This window comes from Macaca thibetana, chromosome 14, assembly GCF_024542745.1.
Source record: "Macaca thibetana thibetana isolate TM-01 chromosome 14, ASM2454274v1, whole genome shotgun sequence".
Classification (NCBI taxonomy): domain Eukaryota; kingdom Metazoa; phylum Chordata; class Mammalia; order Primates; family Cercopithecidae; genus Macaca; species Macaca thibetana.
Window position 1 is genome coordinate 7,765,485 of NC_065591.1, and position 20,566 is coordinate 7,786,050.

The 20,566-nt window shown below is 52.0% G+C and overlaps 2 protein-coding genes across 2 annotated transcripts in view; both read left to right on the top strand.

Moving 5' to 3' along the window:
- CTSF (cathepsin F) overlaps positions 1-20,492 on the top strand; it is a 105,866-nt gene extending 85,374 nt beyond the window's left edge. Inside the window, 14 exon segments of the mRNA XM_050756712.1 lie at positions 15,165-15,404; positions 15,596-15,694; positions 16,005-16,091; positions 16,093-16,242; positions 16,352-16,427; positions 17,272-17,385; positions 17,508-17,653; positions 17,742-17,838; positions 17,918-17,998; positions 18,662-18,781; positions 18,862-18,926; positions 19,020-19,110; positions 19,811-19,869; positions 19,950-20,492. Coding sequence (XP_050612669.1) covers positions 15,192-15,404; positions 15,596-15,694; positions 16,005-16,091; positions 16,093-16,242; positions 16,352-16,427; positions 17,272-17,385; positions 17,508-17,653; positions 17,742-17,838; positions 17,918-17,998; positions 18,662-18,781; positions 18,862-18,926; positions 19,020-19,110; positions 19,811-19,869; positions 19,950-20,024 — 1,473 coding nt within the window. The 5' untranslated portion in view covers positions 15,165-15,191 and the 3' untranslated portion in view covers positions 20,025-20,492.
- Positions 1-20,566, top strand: part of MRPL11 (mitochondrial ribosomal protein L11) — a 242,991-nt gene that overhangs the window by 85,381 nt on the left and 137,044 nt on the right. The window lies entirely within an intron of this gene.

The window sequence follows — 20,566 nt, forward strand, 5'->3', positions numbered from 1 at the left end:
CAAAATATACCAGGATGTGTACAAAATATACCAGGATGTGTACTGAAAAGTAAGCCTTCCCATACCCACCTCCAATATCTCAGTTTCCTGCCGTGGGGACAAGTGTTAACAATTTTTTAATTTTTTAATTTTTTTTTTTTTTTTTTTGAGACAGAGTGTCACTCTGTTTCCCAGGCTGGAGTGCAGTGGTATGATCTTGGCTCACTGCAACCTCCCTCTCTGGTTCAAGCGATTCTCCTGCCTCAGCCTCCTGAGTAGCTGGGACTACAGCCACCTGCCACCACACCTGGCTCTTTTTTGTATTTTTAGTAGAGAGGGGGTTTCACCATGTTGGCCAGGCTGGTCTCAAACTCCTGAGCTCAGGCGATCCACCTGCTTCAGCCTCCCAAAGTGCTGGGATTACAGGAGTGAGCCACAGCACCTGGATTTTTTTTTTTTTTTTTTTTTTAATTTTAGAGATGGGGTCTTGCTCTGTTGCCCAAGCTGGAGTGCAGTGGCCTGATCATAGCTCACTGCAGCTTGAACTCTTGGGCTCAAGCAATCCTCCTACCTCAGCCTCCTGAGTAGCTGGGACTACAGCTGCTTACTACCGCACCTGGCTAATTTTTTGAGTTTCTTAAAAAATATGTAGATATTTTTGAGCTAGAGTCTTGCTCTGTTGCCCAGGCTGGAGTGCAACCTTGGGTGGGAGATTTCATTTCCTTTTCATTCATTCATTCATCCATCATATATTTGATGTACATTGTCTGTGGGTGTGGTACAGTGCTAGGCACTGAAGAAGAAGCAATCAGGAAATTAGGAGTAGATTCAGACAGAGCCAATAAACACATACAGTGGAAATAATGGGGGAAAGAGGCATGGGGAGGCCTGTGGATCACCCATGACCTGCACCCTCAGAGACATTCCCTTCCTCCCATGAGATTCTCGGCTAAGTATAGATTCTACCTGAGCCTACCCAAGCCCTGTGATCTGGGCTTTGTGTTTCTCACCTCATTATAGTTTTATCCTATACCTACAAGACATCATGATGCTCACTTTACAGGTGAGAAATGCTCAGAGAAGCAGGGTAATTTACTCAAAATCTCTTAGAGACCAGGTGCCTTTCTGTCATCCAGGCTGGAGTGCAGTGGTGCAATCATGACTCTCTCTAGCCTGGAACTCTTAAGCTCAAGCCATCCTCCCACTTTAGCCTCCCAAAGTGCTGAGATTACAGGTGTGAGCCACCACATCTGGCCTGCTCAGGTCTTACAGTTAATAAGTGGTAGATCAAAATGTAAGACTTGTGCTTCTGTGGACACCATCAAGCAAGTGAAAGACACAGAATGGAAGAAAATATCTGTGATCATAAACCTGATTAAGGAGATCATATCTAGAATATATAAATCTTAACAATTAAGAAAGGCAAATAACTCAATTTTTACATTGGTGAAGGATTTGAATAGACGTTTCTCCAAAGAAGATATGCAAATGGCCAATAAACACATAAAAAGATGCTCAATATCGTATTTACTAAAGGCATGCAAATCAAAACCACAGTAAGATACCACTGCACACACACTAGGATAGCAATAGTAATAATAAAAAGGACAACATGGAGGCCGGGTGCGGTGGCTCACGGCTGTAATCCCAGCCCTTTGGGAGGCTGAGGCTGGCAGATCACCTGAGGTCAGGAGTTTGAGACCAGCCTGGTCCACATGGTGAAACCCCGTCTCTACCAAAAATATACAAATTATCTGGGTCTGGTGGCGCATGCCTGTAGTCCCAGCTACTTAGAAGGCTAAGGCAGGAGGATCCCTTGAACCTGGGAGGCAGGGGTTGCAGTGAGCAGAGATCACACCACTGCACTCCAGCCTGGGCAACAGAGTGAGACTCCATCTCAAAAAAAGCAAAACAAAACAAAAAAACAAACAAAAAAATCATGCTGAATGAAAGAAGCCAGACACAAAAGATCACATACTGGATGATTCTATTTATATGAAATATCCAGAATAGGCAAATTCATCGAAATAAAAATTAGATTAATGGTTACTAGGGGCCGGGCAAGGTTGGGGGAAATGAGTGACCGCTAACGGGTATGGGGTTTATTCTAGGGGTGATGAAAATATTCTAAAATTGATTGTGGTGGCCAGGCACAGTGGCTCACGCCTATAATCCTACCACTTTGTGAGGCTGAGGTGAGCGAATCGCTTGAGCTCAGGAGTTGGAGACCAGCCTGGGCATGAGCCGGGAGATTTAGGGGGTCTTTGTGGTCATTAATGAGAGGAGGTATGGGAGACCCCCTGCTGGGCGCAGTGATTGGGCTGCTCAGCACATAGCAGTTGCCCAATTTGCTTTCTCTTTTTCTTTCCCCCCAGGCCAATGGTGTAGTCTCTTAGCTGAGTTCATGTTTAAAAGGTGACAGCAATTAGGAGTCTACAGGACAGAAGACTTTAATGGTGGGGGCAAAGTGGGTCTGTGGGGCTCTATGAATAGGCAGTGAGCACAGGGCCATGGCAGAAGATGAGATGGAACCAATGTCAAAAACGACCTCCTGGCGGGGCACGGTGGCTCACACTTGTAATCCCAGCACTTTGTGAGGCTGAGGCGAGTGGATCACCAGAGGTCAGGAGTTCAAGACCAGCCTGGATAACATGGCAAAACCCCATCTCTACTAAACATACAAAAATTAGCTGGGCATGGTGGCGCACACCTGTAATCCCAGCTACTTGAGAGGCTGAGGCAAGAGAATTGCTTGAACCCAGGAGGCAGAGGTTGCCGTGAGCCGAGATGGCACCACTGCACTTCAGCCTGGGTGACAGAGCAAGACTTTGTCTCAAAAAAAAAAAAGGACCTCCTGGTGTCTTGTTCTCCCTTCTCCCTATGGTAGCAGAAAGACACAGGCTTTGGAGTCACCCAATTTCTGCTATTTATTTATTTATGAGAGAGTTTTGCTCTTGTTGCCCAGGCTGGAATGCAATGGTGCGATCTTGGCTCACTGCAACCTCTGCCTCCCAGGTTCAAGCGATTCTCCTGCCTCAACCTCCCAAGTAGCTGGGATTACAAGCATGTGCCACCACACCCGGCTAATTTTGTGTTTTTTTAGTAGAGACAGGGGTTTCTCCATGTTGATCAGGCTGGTCTGCAATTCCCGACTTCAGGTGATCTGCCCACCTCAGCCTCCCAAAGTGCTGGGATTACAGGTGTGAACCACCGCACCTGGTGAGATTTCTTTTTTAAAAGCTTTTTCTTGTTTGTTTCTGAGACAGAGTTGCACTCTGTCAGCCAGGCTGGCGTGCAGTGGCACAATCTCGGCGCACTGCAATCTCCACCTCCTGGGTTCAAGTGATTCTTGTGCTTCAGACCCCCCCAGTAGCTGGGATTACAGGCATGTCCCACCATGCCTGACTAATTTTTGTATTATTAGTAGAAATCGGGTTTCACCATGTTGCCCAGACTGGTCTTGAACTCCTAAGCTCAAGTAATCCATCCGCCTCCCAAGAGTGCTGGGATTGCTGGCATGGACCATTGCACCCAGCCCTTGAGATTTTTTAAAATTATTATTATTATTATTTTGAAACAGAGTCTCGCTCTGTCGCCCAGGCTGGAGTGCAGTGGCATGATCTCAGTTCACCGCAAGCTCCGCCTTCCGGGTTCACGCCATTCTCCTGCCTCAGCCTCACAAGCAGGTGGGACTACAGGCGCCTGCCACCACGCCGACTAAGTTTTTGTATTTTTAGTAGAGACGGGGTTGGTCTCGATCTCCTCATCTTGTGATTCACCCGCCTCGGCCTCCCAGAGTGCTGGGATTACAGGCATGGGCCCCCTACACCTGGCCCAAACAGATTTCTTGCAGCTCTTGCATCACAGGCTTCCATACTTGTTCCCCACCCCCACCCCACAGATGGCGGTGTTAGTCCAGGCATGCGTCTAGTTTCATGTTTTAAATCAGTATACGTAAATCTGAACAAACCTCCAAATGACGATCTGCCAGCTCGTTAAGGCAGGGATTTAATTGTTAAGATGTCATACCCTCCTAGGTCTGCAGGCCTCAGACCACCTAAGATGAACTTTTTAAATGAAAAGATAATTCCTGAGAAGGATTTAGCACTGAGCCCAAAGCAAGCACTGGCTGAATATTATTATGATTGTTGTTGAATACTTCCTCTGAGTTATGCAAAGGTGAGGTGAGTTAGAGGTCATTCTGGGATTAGGGTGTAACGGGAAGCTTTTGGAAAGCTCTAAAGTGCTATAGCCTGAGATCTTGGCAAAGAAAGTAGTGAGGAGAGGATGTGAATCTATTTGTGTATGCGGCCCTGGGGCCTTTAGGGGTGGGGGTGGAGGTGGGGAAAGTCAGTATCCTAATCTAACTCTTGACGTGATTCAGCAGAAAGATCTGGAGGTGGATCAGAGCTGCCCACGCAAGGCTGAGGGACAGCCCCTGAGATGAATTCAGTCCAGGAAAGAAGTCTGGTCTGAAAACAGGAGGCCCATGGCCGGGCATGGTGGCTCACAACTGTTTTTTTTTTTTGGAGACGGAGTCTCGCTCTGTTGCCCAGGCTGGAGTGCAGTGGCCAGATCTCAGCTCACTGCAAGCTCCGCCTCCCGGGTTTACGCCATTCTCCTGCCTCAGCCTCCCGAGTAGCTGGGACTACAGGTGCCCGCCACCTCGCCCAGCTAGTTTTTTGTATTTTTTAGTAGAGACGGGGTTTCACCGTGTTAGCCAGGATGGTCTCGATCTCCTGACCTCGTGATCCGCCCGTCTCGGCCTCCCAAAGTGCTGGGATTACAGGCTTGAGCCACCGCGCCCGGCCAGCTCACAACTATTAATCACAGCACTTTGGGAGGCTGAGGCCAGCGGATCACGAGGTCAGGAGATCAACACCATCCTGGCTAACACAGTGAAATACTGTCTCTACTAAAAACACAAAAAATTAGCCACACATGGTGGCATTCTCCTGTAGTCCCAGCTACTCGGGAGGCTGAGGCAGGAGAATCTCTTGAACCTGGGAGGCAGAGGTTGCAGTGAACCGAGATTGTGCCACTGCACTCCAGCCTGTGGCCCAGAATGTCCATTCTTCTATCCATTCGTATGCCCATCCATCCATCCATCCATTCTACAAATATTAGGGCAAACCAACTAAGGACTAAGTCGTGCCATTTTTTCACCCTTGTTGACCTTACTCCCTCTTGGGAGCCCCAACCTTATCATACCTGATCAAATTCACCTTTATCTCATCTTAAGTAATATGATATTGTAATTTTTTTTTTTTTTTGAGATGGAGTCTCGCTCTGTCGCCTAGGCTGGAGTGCAGTGGCATGATCTCAGCTCACTGCAACTTCTGTCTCCCGGCTTCAAGCAATTCTCCTGCCTCAGCCTCCCAAGTAGCCAGGATTACAGGTGCCCACCACCACGCCCAGCTAATTTTTTTTTTTTTTTTTTTTTTTTTTTGAGACAGAGTCTCGCTCTGTTGCCCAGGCTGGAGTGCAGTGGCTGGATCTCAGCTCACTGCAAGCTCTGCCTCCCGGGTTTATGCCATTCTCCTGCCTCAGCCTCCCGAGTAGCTGGGACTACAGGCACCCGCCACCTTGCCCGGCTAGTTTTTTGTATTTTTTAGTAGAGATGGGGTTTCACTGTGTTAGCCAGGATGGTCTCGATCTCCTGACCTCGTGATCCGCCAGTCTCGGCCTCCCAAAGTGCTGGGATTGCAGGCTTGAGCCACCACGCCTGGCCAATTTTTTGTATTTTTAATAGAGACAGGGTTTCACTATGTTGGCCAGGCTGGTCTCAAACTCCTGACCTCATGATCCGCCTGCCTCGGCCTCCCGAAGTGCTGGGATTTCAGGCATGAGTCATCGCGCCTGGCAGTTGTTGTTGTTGTTTTTGAGTCAGAATTTTGCTCTGTTGTTTAGGCTGGAGTGGAGTGGCAGGATCTCCCCTCACTGCAACCTCTGCTTCCTGGGTTCAAGCAATTCTCCTGCCTCAGCCGCCCCAGTAGTTGGGATTACAGATGTGCGCCACCATGCCTAGTTAATTTTTGTATTTTTCGTAGGGATAGGGTTTCACCATGTTGGCAGGCTGGTCTTGAACTCCTGACCTCAGGTGATCCACCTGCCTCGACCTCCCAAAGTGCTGGGATTACAGGCGTGAGCCACCGTGCCCGGATGGTTTCTGTTTAAGGAGGTCCCTCCAGCTGTGGCCTGCAGAGGAGCTTATTGGAGGCAGGAGTGGATTCAGTCAGGCAAGCAATGGTGAGGGCTTGGTCATGAGGAGCGGCTGCGGGAATGGGGAGAAGTGGACAGATTCCACGGCACTTGGAGATGGGCTAGACGTGCGGCATGAAGGCAAGGGAAGAATCAACGACACTTCCAGTTCTCTGGACTGAAGAGCTGGGAGAATAGTGATGCCATATGCTGGCATGGGAGATTCCTGAGGACGGGTGAGGATGAAAACAATACGCAGCTCTGGCTAAGTTTGACATCCAGGCGTTGATGCTATGTAGGTGGTGTGAAGCCTAGGGCCCAGATCTCTCCATTTTAACATTTAGCCGCACGTAGGGGATGTAAATTAAGGCTGATTTTTATCCAGTGATGCCAAACTCCTTTCTGGCCCTGCCTCCCTGACTCACTGGTTGTGCTTCGGAGTGCAGCGGCTGCGTGGGAGGTGAGAACCCTGCAACTTCTTCCAGGGCTCTTGGAATGCACAGGACCGAGCCTCAACAGCGCCACCGTGTGTCGATAGTCATGACCGCCGTAGACCGCCGACTGCAGTTGCTCCGCCAGCACCCTAAGAAACCAGACCCCCTCACTCCCCTGCTCTTTCGGACGAATAAATCATTGTGGATTCTGGAACGCTTAGAGGTGGGAAGAAGGGGTGGCCTCAAAAGAAAGACGTAGGCCTCCGGGCGCGGTGGCTTACGCCTGTAATCCCATCACTTTGGGAGGCCGAGGCGGGCGAATCAGGAGGTCAAGAGATCGAGACCATCCTGGCTAACACGGTGAAACCCTGTCTCTACTAAAAAATACAAAAAATTAGCCAGGCGTGGTGGGGGACGCCTGTCGCCTCATCTACTGGGGAGGCTGAGGCAGGAGAATGGCGTGAACCCGGGAGGCGGAGCTTGCAGTGAGCCGAGATCCAGCCACTGCACTCCAGTCTGGGCGACAGAGCGAGACTCTGTCTTAAAAAAAAAAAAAAAAAAAAAAAAAAAGACATAGGCCGGGCGTGCCTGTAATCCCAGCACTTTGGGAGACCGAGGCAGTTTGTCGCTTGAGTCCAGCAGTTGGAAACCTGCCTGGGCAACATGGCAAAACTCTCTACTAAAATAGTAATCATAAATAATAATAATAATAATATAATAGTGAAATCTTGGCCGGTCGCAGTGGCTCACGCCTGTAATCCCAGCATTTTGGGAAGTTGAGGCAGGTGGATCACTTGAGGTGGAGAGTTCCAGACCAGCCTGGTGAAACACCGTCTCTACTAAAAATACAAAAATTAGCCATGTGTGGTGATGCTGTGCACCTGTAATCCCAGCCACTAGGGAGTCTGAGGCAGGAGAATCAGTTGAACTCCAGAGGGCTGCAGCAAGTGGAGATCGCACCTCTGCACTCCAGCCTGAGTGACAGAACAAGACTTCATCTCAAGAAAAAAAAAAAAAGAAATCTACATTTCCATGTGCACAACCTTGGTCAGGATCACACTGAGATTTCAGAAGACATCTGAAATGGTCATTGTGAAGTGGGACTGTTCTCTTTTTTGTTTGTTTGCTTTTCTTCTTTCCTTCTTTTTTTTTTTTTTTTTTTTTTTTTTTTTCAGATGGAATCTCATGTTGCCAGGCTGGTCTTGAACTCTTGGCCTCAAGTGATCCTCCCACTTTGGCCTCCCAAGCAGCTGTGATTACAGGTGTGAGCCTGGCCCTGGACCACTCTTAAATTCAGACTAATACAGGCATGTTAACTTCAGAGACATGATTTTGTGAATGGTGAATGACTCCTTGTAAAGATCTGAACTCATGTAAGGAAAATTCTTCCTTTGATTAACATTTAGCCACATTCCTGGAAAAGTCAGTATAAGCTAAAACTGTATATAATGTAATGTGTTTACATAACTGAGTTAGGGTTTTCAGCTCATAACTATAAACAGGTTTTCCACTCGTGTAAATAACTCGTAGGACATTAGAAAGTTGTGCAGGACATGGAATAATGATCTGTTTTGCAGGACTGTCCCAAATGCTGCAGGGTGTCCAGCATGCCTGGCTCATGTCTACTAAAGATCAGAAGAGTCCGATCAGGCCAGGTGCTCTTTCTTTTTTTTTTTTTTTTTTGAGACGGAGTCTCGCTCTGCCGCCCAGACTGGAGTGCAGTGGCCGGATCTCAGCTCACTGCAGGCTCCGCCTCCCGGGTTCACGCAATTCTCCTGCCTCAGCCTCCCCAGTAGCTGGGACTACAGGCGCCCGCCACCTCGCCCGGCTAGTTTTTTGTATTTTTTAGTAGAGACGGGGTTTCACCGTGTCAGCCAGGATGGTCTCGATCTGCTGACCTCGTGATCCGCCCGCCTCGGCCTCCCAAAGTGCTGGGATTACAGGCTTGAGCCACCGCGCCCGGCCCAGGTGCTCTTTCTTTCTTTCTTTTTTTTTTTTTTTTTTTTGAGACGGGGGTCTCGCTCTGTCCCCCAGGCTGGAGTGCAGTGGCCGGATCTCAGCTCACTGCAAGCTCCGCCTCCCGGGTTCACGCCATTCTCCTGCCTCAGCCTCCCGAGTAGCTGGGACTACAGGCGCCCGCCACCTCGCCCGGCTAGTTTTTTGTATTTTTTAGTAGAGACGGGGTTTCACCGGGTTAGCCAGGATGGTCTCGATCTCCTGACCTTGTGATCCACCCGTCTCGGCCTCCCAAAGTGCTGGGATTACAGGCTTGAGCCACCGCGCCCGGCCCAGGTGCTCTTTCTATTTCTACAAAAAGGCTCCAAAAACAAAGTAACTTGCTCATGGTCACATAGTCAATTCGAAGAGGCAGAACCATAGTTAGAACCCAGGCTGGTCAATCTGACTCCAAAGGCTGTGATTTTACCCTCTTTTTAAATTTTTTATTTAATAGAGATGCAGATTTCTTTGTGTTGCCTAGGTTGGACTCGTGGGCTCAAGCAATCCTCCTGCCTCAGCCTCCGAAGTAGCTGGGACTAGAGGCACCCACCGCCATGCCTGGCAACTTTTTTTTCCTTTTTGAGACAAAGTCTTGCTCGGTCTCCCAGGCTGGAGTGCAGTGGCACAATCTTGGCCACTGCAACCTCTGCCTCCTGGGTTCAAGTGATTTTCCTGCCTCAGCTTTCTGAGTAGCTGGGGCTACAGGCGCATGCCACCACCCCTGGCTAATTTTTGTATTTTTAGTAGAGACAGGGTTTGCCATGTTGGCCAGGCTGGACTCGAACTCCTGACCTCAGGTGATCTGCCTGCCTCGGCCTCCCAAAGTGCTGGGATTACAGGCATGAGCCACTGTGCTTGGAGAGACCCTTTCTTTAAAAAGAAAAAAAAAAAGCTGGGCACGGTGGCTCACGCCTGTAATTCCAGCACTTTGGCAGGCCGAGGTGGGCGAATCACAAGGTCAGGAGATCAAGACCATCTTGGCTAATACGGTGAAACCCTGTTTCTACTAAAAAATTACAAAAAATTAGCCGGGCGTGGTGGCAGACACCTGTAGTCCCAGCTACTCAGGAGGCTGAGGCAGGAGAATGGAGTGAATTAGCGAGACTCCATTTAAAAAAAAAAAAAAAGAGAAAGACAAAAATAAATTAAAAATAAACTTTACTCGAATGTAAGAGTCTCATGCTCTACCGACTGAGCTTGCTGGGCCCTCCACTCTCTTGTAAAAATTACGCCAGCCACCACGCCCAGCTAATTTTTGTATTTTTAGTAGAGACGGGGTTTCACCTTGTTAGCCAGGATGGTCTCGATCTCCTGACCTTGTGATCCTCCTGCTTCAGCCTCCCAAAGTGCTGGGATTACAGGCGTGAGCCACCGCGCCCGGGCTGTTTTTTTTTTTTTTTTTTTTTGAGATAGAGTTTCACTGTTGTTGCCCAGGCTGGAGTGCAATGGTACAGATTTGGCTCACTGCAACCTCCACCTCCAGGGTGCAAGCGATTCTCCTGCCTCAGCCTCCCAAGTAGCTGGGATTACAGGTGTCTACCACCACACCAGCTAATTTTTGTATTTTTAGTAGAGACGGGGTTTTGCAATGTTGGCCAGGCTGATCTTGAACTCCTGACCTCAAGTGATCCACTCACCTCGGCCTCCCAAAGTGCTGGCATTGCAGGTATGAGCCACCACTACAGCCTGCTGCAGACTTTTCAAACAGGTGTTCCTAAGCTTCCCCAGCATATTCTAAGCTCCTGATCTAGGCCTACTGAAGCAGATGTGCAGACTATGCATTGTCAACTACTCCCTGGTGACTGGGTGACTGATTTATTCAGTCCATTGGGTGTACTTGGAGAAACAGTGCCGTCTGTCCTCTGGCTTTCTTTTTTTTTTTTTTTTTTTTGGAGACGGAGTCTCGCTCTGTTGCCCAGGCTGGAGTGCAGTGGCCGGATCTCAGCTCACTGCAAGCTCCGCCTCCCGGGTCTACGCCATTCTCCTGTCTCAGCCTCCCGAGTAGCTGGGACTATAGGCGCCCGCCACCTCGCCCGGCTAGTTTTTTGTATTTTTTAGTAGAGACGGGGTTTCACTGTGTTAGCCAGGATGGTCTCGATCTCCCGACCTCGTGATCCGCCCGTTAGACGGAGTCTTGCTCTGTCCCCCAGGCTGGAGTGCAGTGGCCGGATCTCAGCTCACTGCAAGCTCCGAGGCCTCCTGGGTTCAGGCCATTCTCCTGCCTCAGCCTCCCGAGTAGCTGGGACTACAGGCGCCTGCCACCTCGCCCGGCTACTTTTTTTGTATTTTTTTTTAGTAGAGACGGGGTTTCACCGTGTTAGCCAGGATGGTCTTGATCTCCTGACCTCGTGATCCGCCCGTCTCGGCCTCCCAAAGTGCTGGGATTACAGGCTTGAGCCACCGCGCCCGGCCTGTCCTCTGGCTTTCAATGGCACGCTTCCATGCACTCAGGGGTCTGTAGAGGCCAGTTTGAGAAGCGAGTCTTTATAGGTCTTATAACTGGATATTCATCTAAGTTAGCCAGGTGCGCTGGCTCATGCCTGTAATCCCAGCACTTTGGAAGGCAAAGACGGGAGGATCACTTGAGGCCAGGAATTCGAGAACAGCCTAGCCAATATTGTGAAATCCCATCTCTACTAAAAATACAAAAATTAGCTGAGTATGGTGGCACATGCCTGTAATCCCGGCTACTCGGGAGGCTGAGGCAGGAGAATCACTTAAACCTGGGAGGTGGAGGCTACAGTGAGCTGAGATGGTGCCATTGGACTCCAGCCAGGGCAACAGAGTGAGAGCCTGTCTCAAAAAAAAAAAAAAAAAAAAAAAAAAAAAAAAAAAAAGAACTGGATTCAAACTCTGCTTCCAGCATTCACCAATTTCTGGACAAATTACTGAATCTCCTTTTGCTTTTGTTTCCTCACATGCATCACAACTATCTCACAGGGCTGTGTGGGGTTACATGAGCTGATAACACACATGCTGAGGACTCTGAGTGCCTCACAGGTAGTGAGTGCACATAAAACATTAGCCATTATTATTGCTGCTGTTAATATTTGTGTGTACTAGGTACTCTTCTGGGGAATGCCTGTGGTAGACAGGCGCTAAGACAGCCGCTGTGATTCCCACCACCTAATATTCACACCCTGGTGTAATTCCCTCTCCTTAAGTGTGGGTGGGACTGTGACTTGCATCTAGCCAACAGGATAGAACAGAGGTGGTGGATCTATGTGATTACGTGGATGTGATTATGTTATATAAGATTGTGGGGCCAGGCGCGGTGGCTCATGCCTGTAATCCCAGCACTTTGGGAGATTGATGTGGGCGGATCACGAGGTCAGGAGTTTGAGACCAGCCTGGCCAGCATGGTGAAACCCCATCTCTACTAAAAATACAAAAAATTAGCCAGGCATGGTGGAATGTGCCTATACTCCCAGCTACTTGGGAGGCTGAGGCAGGAGAATTGCTTGAACCCGGGAGGCGGAGGCTGCAGTTAGTGGAGATCACACCATTTTACTCCAGCCTGGGAGACAGAGCAAGACTCCATCTCGGAAAAAAAAAAAAAAGAGAGAAAAAGATTGTGGTAGCCTCTCTCTCCCTTTCTGGCTTTCAGCAAGCAAGTGTCCTTGCTGGGGGGCTCACGTGTCAAGGAACTGAGGGCAGCCTTGCTTGCAAGTGACTGAGGACCACTCTGATAGCCACAGGGGCTGAATGCTACACGTACTCTTTCCCCACCTGAACCTCAGAGGAGACTGCAGGCCTGGCCAGCTCTGAGTGCTGCCCTGCAGAGGACCCAAGTAAGCCGACTCGTGACCCACTGAGACAGATGTAAGAAATTTTTTTTTTTTTTTTTTTTTTTTTTTTTTTTTTTTTTTTTTTAGGCAAGGTCTGGCTCTATCCGCCAGGCTGGAGTACAGTGGTTCGATCTCAATCTCAGCTTACTGCAAGCTCTGCCTCCTGGGCTTGAGCCATCCTCCTACCTCAGCCTCCTGAGTAGCTGGGGCCACAGGCACATACCACCACACCTGGCTAATTTTTGCATTTTTTGTAGAGATGGGGTTTCACTGTTGCCCAGGCTGGTCTTGAACTCATGAGCTCAAGCAATCCACCTACCTCGGCCTCCCAAAGTGCTGGGATTACAGGCATGAGCCATGGTGCCCGGCCATGCATTGTTTTAAGCCACTAATTTTGCGGGTAATAGGTAATAGTTTTTGTTGTTGTTGTTGTTGTTGTTGGTTTTTTTTTTTTTTTTTTTTAACAGGATCTCACCCTATCTCTCAGGCTAGAGCTCAGCGGTGCAATCATGGCTCACTGTAGCCTCGACCTCACAGGCTCTAGTGATCCTCCTGCCTCAGCCCCCTGAGTAGCTCAGACTACAGGTGCATGCCATCACTTTTTGTATTTTTTGTACAGAGGGGGTTTTGCCATGTTGCCCAGGCTGGTCTCAAACTCCTGGGCTCAAGCGATACTCCCACCTTGGTCTCCCAAAGTACTGGGATTACAGGCGCGAGTCACTGCACAGGCTTGTGGTAGTGTTTTACACAGGAGTAGTTAACTAATACACCACCACTCACCTCCTCCAGCTCTTTGCTCCTTCAAGCCTGCTCTCTTTCTCCTGAGTCATCATTATCTCTGTTCTGATTCCCAGCAACCACCAACCCATACCTGTGTGTGCTTTAGTGTCTGCATCTCAGCTTTTTGTTTTGTTTTGTTTTGTTTTTTTTTGAGATGAAGTTTCGCTCTTGTTGCCCAGGCTTGAGTGCAATGGTGTGATCTCGGCTCACTGCAACTTTCCCCTCTTGGGTTCAAGCAATTCTCCTGTCTCAGCCTCCTGAGTAGCTGGGATTCCAAGCAACCGCCACCACACCCAGCAATTTTTTTTTTTTTTTGAGACAGAGTCTCGCTCTGTCGCCCAAGGTTGAGTGCAGTGGCGCGATCTCACTGCAAGCTCCGCCTCCCGGGTTCACGCCATTCTCCTGCCTCAGCCTCCAGAGTAGCTGGGACTACAGGCACCCGCCACCACGCCCGGCTAATTTTTTGTATTTTTAGTAGAGACAGGGTTTCACCGTGTTAGCCAGGATGGTCTCGATCTCCTGACTTCGTGATCCACCTGCCCCAGCCTCCCAAAGTGCAGGGATTACAGGCGTGAGCTACCGCTCTGGGCCCACACCCAGAAAATGTTTATATTTTGAATAGAGATGGGGTTTCAGTATGTTGGTCAGGCTGGTGGGTCTCCATTTCTTTTTTTTTTTTGAGACGGAGTCTTGCTCTGCCGCCCAGGCTGGAGTACAGTAGGGTGATCTCCGCTCACTGCAAGCTCCGCCTCTCGGGTTCACGCCATTCTGCCTCAGTCTCCCGAGTAGCTGGGACTACAGGTGCCTGCCACCATGCCCGGCTAATTTTTTGTATTTTGTAGTAGAGACGGGGTTTCACCGTGTTAGCCAGGATGGTTTCCATCTCCTGACCTCGTGATCTGCCCGCCTCCGCCTCCCAAAGTGCTGGAATTACAGGCGTGAGCCACCGTGCCCGGCTAATTTTGTATTTTTAGTAGAGACAGGGTTTCACCCTGTTGGCCAGGCTGATCTCGAACTCCTGACCTCAAGTGATTCACCTACCTCAGCCTCCCAAAGTGCTGGGATTATGGGCGTGGACCACCACGCCCAGCTGTGTCTCCATCTTATTTATTTATTTATGAGACGGAGTCTTGCTCTGTCGCTCAGGCTGGAGTGCAGTGGTGCGAACTTGGCTCACTGCAACCTCCGCCTCCTGGGTTCAAGTGATTCTCCCGCCTCAGCCTCCTGAGTAGCTGGGATTACAAGCGCCTGCCACCACACTCAGCTAATTTTTGTATTTTGAATAGAGATGGGGTTTAGTATGTTGGTCAGGCTGGTGGGTCTCCATCTTTTCTGTTTGTTTGTTTGTTTTTGAGACGGTGTCTCGCCCTGTTGGCCAGGTTGGAGAGCAGTGGCACCATCTAGGCTCACTGTAAGCTCCGCCTTCCGGGTTCACGCCATTCTCCTGCCTCAGCCTTCCGAGTAGCTGGGGACTACAGGTGCCCACCACCACGCCCAGCTAATTTTTGTGTTTTTAGTAGAGACGGGGTTTCACCACGTGTGCCAGGCTGGTCCCCAACTCCTGACCTCAGGTGATCCACCCCCTTGGCCTCTTAAAGTGCTGGGATTTACAGGCGTGAGTCACAGAGCCCGGCCACGCCATTTAATCTCTCCAAGCCTCGGTTCCTCCACAGTACGATGGGGATAGCACCTACTTCAGAGATTGCTACTCCGAATAAAAGGAGCTGGCATGTCATGTAACAAGCGTGACCTATAACACGCAAGTGATAGAGGTTACTGACTAGCTTTAGCCTCAGGCCAGCAGCCTCCTGCTCTCCCTGCCCCGCGCGCCCCACGTGCCTCCTGTAAACAAGAGAGCGCGCAGGCGCCCCAAGCCAGCGCCCATTGGTCGGCGCGCGGTCGCCCCGCGGGAGGGAGGACTCAGGCCCGGCTTGCAGCTGGCTCTGTACCCGGTCGGTCGGTGGCGCGTCTGTTGGGTCCGCGCGTCCGGGCAGCCGGCTTTGCCCTCGCCATGGCGCCCTGGCTGCAGCTGCTGTCGTTGCTGGGGCTGCTCCCGGGCGCAGTGGCCGCCCCCGCCCAGCCCCAAGCCGCCAGCTTTCAGGCCTGGGGGCCGCCGTCCCCGGAGCTGCTGGCGCCCACCCGCTTCGCGCTGGACATGTTCAATCGCGGCCGGGCTGCGGGGACGCGGGCCGTGCTGGGCCTTGTGCGCGGCCGCGGCCGCCGGGTGAGAACGCGCCGGGGGCGGGGGCGCCGGGCCCGGGTCCGAGGGATAGGAACTTTGACCTAACCTTGGGATGGGGCCTGCCCGCTGGACGAACCGATCTCTGGTGGTGGGGAACAGGCAGCACCGCACGGGCGGGGCCGTGGGCGCCATGCAGGGCCGACCGTGCCCGCCTCACCTGCCCCTCTCAACAGGCGGGCCAGGGTTCGCTGTACTCCCTGGAGGCGACCCTGGAGGAGCCACCCTGCAACGATCCCATGGTGTGCCGGCTCCCCGCGTCCAAGAAAACCCTGGTGAGTGATGAGGCTCTTGGGATTCCCCGGCCCCTGGCTGAGTAAGGCAGCAGTTAGATTATGACGAGTTAGGTCAAGACGCAGGAATCTGATGCAGCTGATGCCCCACCTCGAGCCACTTCCCAGGCCCCGAGGGCCAGAAACCAGGATGCTCTGAAGGGGAGGATGTCCTGGTGCAGCTGTCCACTGTGATGGGGTGATTGCCTTAGGGGTGGCCCTCACCTGAAGAGCCTCCAGCTCCATCTTGCCCAGATCTTGCTCCCCAGATCCAGATCCAGGCCCCCAGAGCAGCTTCTTCCTCTCCCTCCAGCTCTGCAGCTTCGAAGTTCTGGATGAACTTGGAAAACACGTGCTGCTGCGGAAGGACTGTGGCCCGGTGGACACCAAGGTTCCAGGTGCTGGGAGAGCCCAAGGCTGCTGGGGAGCCCAAGTCAGCCTTCACTCAGGGCTCAGCCATGATTTCTTCTCTGTCCCAACCCCATCCAGACAGCAGAAATGAGACTTTCAGCTCAGTCCTTTCCCTGTTGAATGAGGATCCCCTGCCCCAGGTGAGGATCCCGTAGCTTGGGGAGCCAGCCACTGCCTCATCGCCCTTCTCCTCCCTTCCCTCTGGAGTGGGTTTCCCTGGTTAGCCTAAAGACTGGTCTACCTATCCAGGACTTGCCTGTGAAGATGGCTTCAATCTTCAAGAACTTTGTCATTACGTATAACCGGACATATGAGTCAAAGGAAGGTGAGGACCCAGCCTTGGCTATACCTGTTTCTATCAGAACAGGACTTTCCCCCCAACTTGGCACCTTGGTGTGGGGGAGGAGAAAGACAAGAGGCAGTGCAGCTGTTCAAGGACCCCGTAATTCCTGAGTTCTCCCTAAGCCTTGCTAGACTGGGCAGCTACCCTGAGTACCTGGTCCCTTCTCCCACCTTATCTTCCCGCTCAGAAGCCATGGGTTTTGGCCGGGTGCGGTGGCTCATGTCTGTAATTGCAGTACTTTGGGAGGCTGAGGCGGGCAAATCACCTGAGGTCTGGAGTTCAAGACCAGCCTGGCCAACATGGTGAAACCCCATCTCTACCAAAAAAAAAAAGTACAAAAATTAGCCGGGCGTGGTGGCGCATGCCTGTATACCAGCTACTCGGGAGGCTGAGGCAGGAAAATCGCTTAAACCCAGGAGGCGGAGGTTGCAGTGAGCCAAGATTGCGCCATTACACTCCAGCACGGGTGACGAGTGAAAACTCGGTCTCAAAAAAAAAAAAGAAAGCCATGCGTCTCCATCACTCTGGGCAGGGTGGGATGGGGCAGAGGCCGGATTTTTTGTGCTGGAGAGTCCTTGACAACATGGCCTTTCCCCACCACCTCTTGTGGGTAGTGTCCTTAAGACCCCATTTACTGCTTTTGCACCTGGGAAGTCATCACTTCAGTTTGGCCCCAAAAGTTGATCAGACCTCCCACTCCATCACTTGCATGTCTGGCCCCCACCCCTACCTACTCTGCGGGGAAACCCCTGCCAGCTAGCCCCAGTTGCCCCTCCTTTTATCTGCCTGGGGTCAAGCCCCTCCTCTTCTGCTCTTTGGTCCTCAGAAGCCCGGTGGCGCCTGTCCGTCTTTGTCAATAACATGGTGCGAGCACAGAAGATCCAGGCCTTGGACCGTGGCACAGCTCAGTATGGAGTCACCAAGTTCAGTGATCTCACAGGTAGGGATAGTGGCCAGAGTCCTCATGGAGCCAGGAAGAGATAGGACCTTGCTTGCAAGGCCTCTGGCCAGGTCTGGCTTAGAACACTTTTCTCCCCATGCCCTGCCCACCTTTACTTGCAGAGGAGGAGTTCCGTACCATCTACCTGAATCCCCTCCTGAGAGAAGAGCCTGGCAACAAGATGAAGCAAGCCAAGTCTGTGGGTGACCTCGCCCCACCTGAATGGGACTGGAGGAGTAAGGGGGCTGTCACAAAAGTCAAGGACCAGGTTGGACCCCTAGAAGTGAGGGTGGGACATGGGCACTGCACTGGGGCTGGTGAAGGGATCCAGCTCTGACTCCACCCATCTCTTGTAGGGCATGTGTGGCTCCTGCTGGGCCTTCTCAGTCACAGGCAACGTGGAGGGCCAGTGGTTTCTGAACCAGGGGACCCTACTCTCCCTCTCTGAACAGGGTGAGCATCTCGCTCTACCACTCTGTCCCCAGCCTAGCCCCTCAGGAGGGCTTCTTGGGACCAGCCTTCTGTCTCCTAGAGCTCTTGGACTGTGACAAGATGGACAAGGCCTGCATGGGCGGCTTGCCCTCCAACGCCTACTCGGCCATAAAGAATTTGGGTATGCATTAACGGGGTCAGGAGGGGCAACTGGAGCCACTTCTCCCTCTGCAAGAAGATACTTTATGATGGGGGGAGATGTGAGCGTGAGAGTCACACAGAGCTAAGTTGAAGTCTTAATGCTGACCCAGCCAGGTGTGGTGGCTCATGCATGTAATTCCAACACTTTGGGAGGCCAACGTGGGAAGATCACTTAAGACCAGAAGTTCAGGACCAGGTTGGGCAACATAGCATGACCCCATCTCTACAAAAAATTAAAGACATTAGCCAGGCATGGTGGCTTGCATCTATAGTCTCAGCTACTTGGGAGGCTGAGGCAGGAGGATTGCTTGAGCCCAGGAGGTTGAGGCTACAGTGAGGCATGTTTGTGCCACTGTACTCCAGCCTGGGTGAAAGACTGCTGGGACGAGCCCTTGGTGAGGAGTCAGAAGTTGGAGCTGAGTTCTGTCTCTGCCACTTTTCTTGCTGGGTGCTGGTCCCTCCTCCCCATCTCTCCCAGCCTCAGATGTGTCATTTCTAGAATGAAGACATTCCTCAGGGGGGATGGCCTGTGGCCTGGGGTGGACGAGGAATGTGAAACCTCATGTAGGGGGCTTAGTCCACTTCTGGCTGTGAATGGCAAATGGGAGCCCGCCCTTCTGTACTCACCCACACCGTTCCCCAGGAGGGCTGGAGACAGAGGATGACTACAGCTACCGGGGCCACATGCAGGCCTGCAACTTCTCAGCAGAGAAGGCCAAGGTCTACATCAATGACTCCGTGGAGCTGAGCCAGAATGAGCAGAGTGAGTGAGGGGCGGGGTGAGGTGAGGCAAGGTGGGGCCAGGGCCTGGGTACCCACTGATGCCACCCTTTCCCATCTCAGAGCTGGCGGCCTGGCTGGCCAAGAAAGGCCCAATCTCCGTGGCCATCAATGCCTTTGGCATGCAGGTGAGGCCCTAGCCCCACTGCCCCTGTCCCATCTCTTGTTGACCTCCCCGACCTCATCTTGGAGTTGATCCCCTACTCCTTTTCCACCTCCAGTTTTACCGCCATGGGATCTCCCGCCCTCTCCGGCCCCTCTGCAGCCCTTGGCTCATCGACCATGCGGTGTTGCTTGTGGGCTATGGCAACCGTGAGTTCCGCTGCCTATCCTGCATCCAGCCAGGCCACAGGCATCTCAAGTCCTCTAGAGGGGAAATAGGGGGAATGCCTAGGAACCCTGTCCTTACCCGCTGCCTGGGCCATGGCCACGCGGGCATCATCTGTCCTGTCTGTGGAAGGGAAGCTGAGCTGTAGGAGGGTAAATTTTTTTTTTTTTTTTTTTTTTGAGACGGAGTCTCGTTCTGTCGCCCAGGCTGGAGTGCAGTGGCGCGATCTCAGCTCACTGTAAGCTCCGCCTCCCGGGTTTACGTCATTCTCCTGCCTCAGCCTCCCAAGTAGCTGGGACTACAGGCGCCCGCCACCTCGCCCGGCTAGTTTTTTGTATTTTTTAGTAGAGACGGGGTTTCACCGGGTTAGCCAAGATGGTCTCGATCTCCTGACCTCGTGATCCACCCGTCTCGGCCTCCCGAAGTGCTGGGATTACAGGCTTGAGCCACCGCGCCCGGCCAGGAGGGTAAATATTGATGACCTGCAAGAGACGGGTGGGTGGGTGCTTCCTCCCTGCCCCAGGGCTTCTCCCTGAGGCTGGTAGGTGGGCCCCTTGCTTTCTGTTCTTTTCCTAGTCCTCGTCATACAGTAGGCCCAGTGCAAGTATTTGAAGGTGCAAAGTGATTAAGGCTCTGCCTGGAGAATTAAGGGCCCTGATCCTTGTGCTCTGCACTGCACCCCAGGCTCTGACGTTCCCTTCTGGGCCATCAAGAACAGCTGGGGCACTGACTGGGGTGAGAAGGTGAGTCTTGCCGGCTTGGCCTCTGGCCCCCCAGCTGCCATCCTACCCTGGTGCCCTCACCAGCTCCCCCTCTCCCCCAGGGTTACTACTACTTGCATCGCGGGTCTGGGGCCTGTGGTGTGAACACCATGGCCAGCTCGGCGGTGGTGGACTGAGGAGGGGCCCCCAGCTCAGGACCTGGTGCTGATCAGAGTGGCCGCTGCTGCAGCCTGACGTGTCCAGGCCCCTCCCCGGGAGGTACAGCTGGCAGAGGGACAGGCACTGGGTACCTCAGGGTGAGCAGAGGGCACTGGGCTGGGGCACAGCCCCTGCTTCCCTGCACCCCACTCCCACCCTGAAGTTCTGCACCTGCACCTTTGTTGAATTGTGGTAGCTTAGGAGGATCTTGGGGTGAAGGGTGGTATCTTGGCAGTTGAAGCTGGGGCAAGAACTCTGGGCTCGGGTAATGAGCAGGAAGAAAATGTTCTGATCTTAAGCCCAGCTCTGTCCTGCCTCCGCTTTCCTCTGTTTGATACTATAAATTTTCTGGTTCCCTTGGATTTAGGGATCGTGTCCCTCTCCACGTCCAGGAAACTTGTAACCAACCTTTTCTAACAGCAATAAAGATGTGTCCTGGTCCCCAGTGTGGTATGAATGCTCAGTCCCCGGGGGTGAGGAGGGAGGGCAGGACTTTTGGTGGGTCAAGGTGGGATAGCTG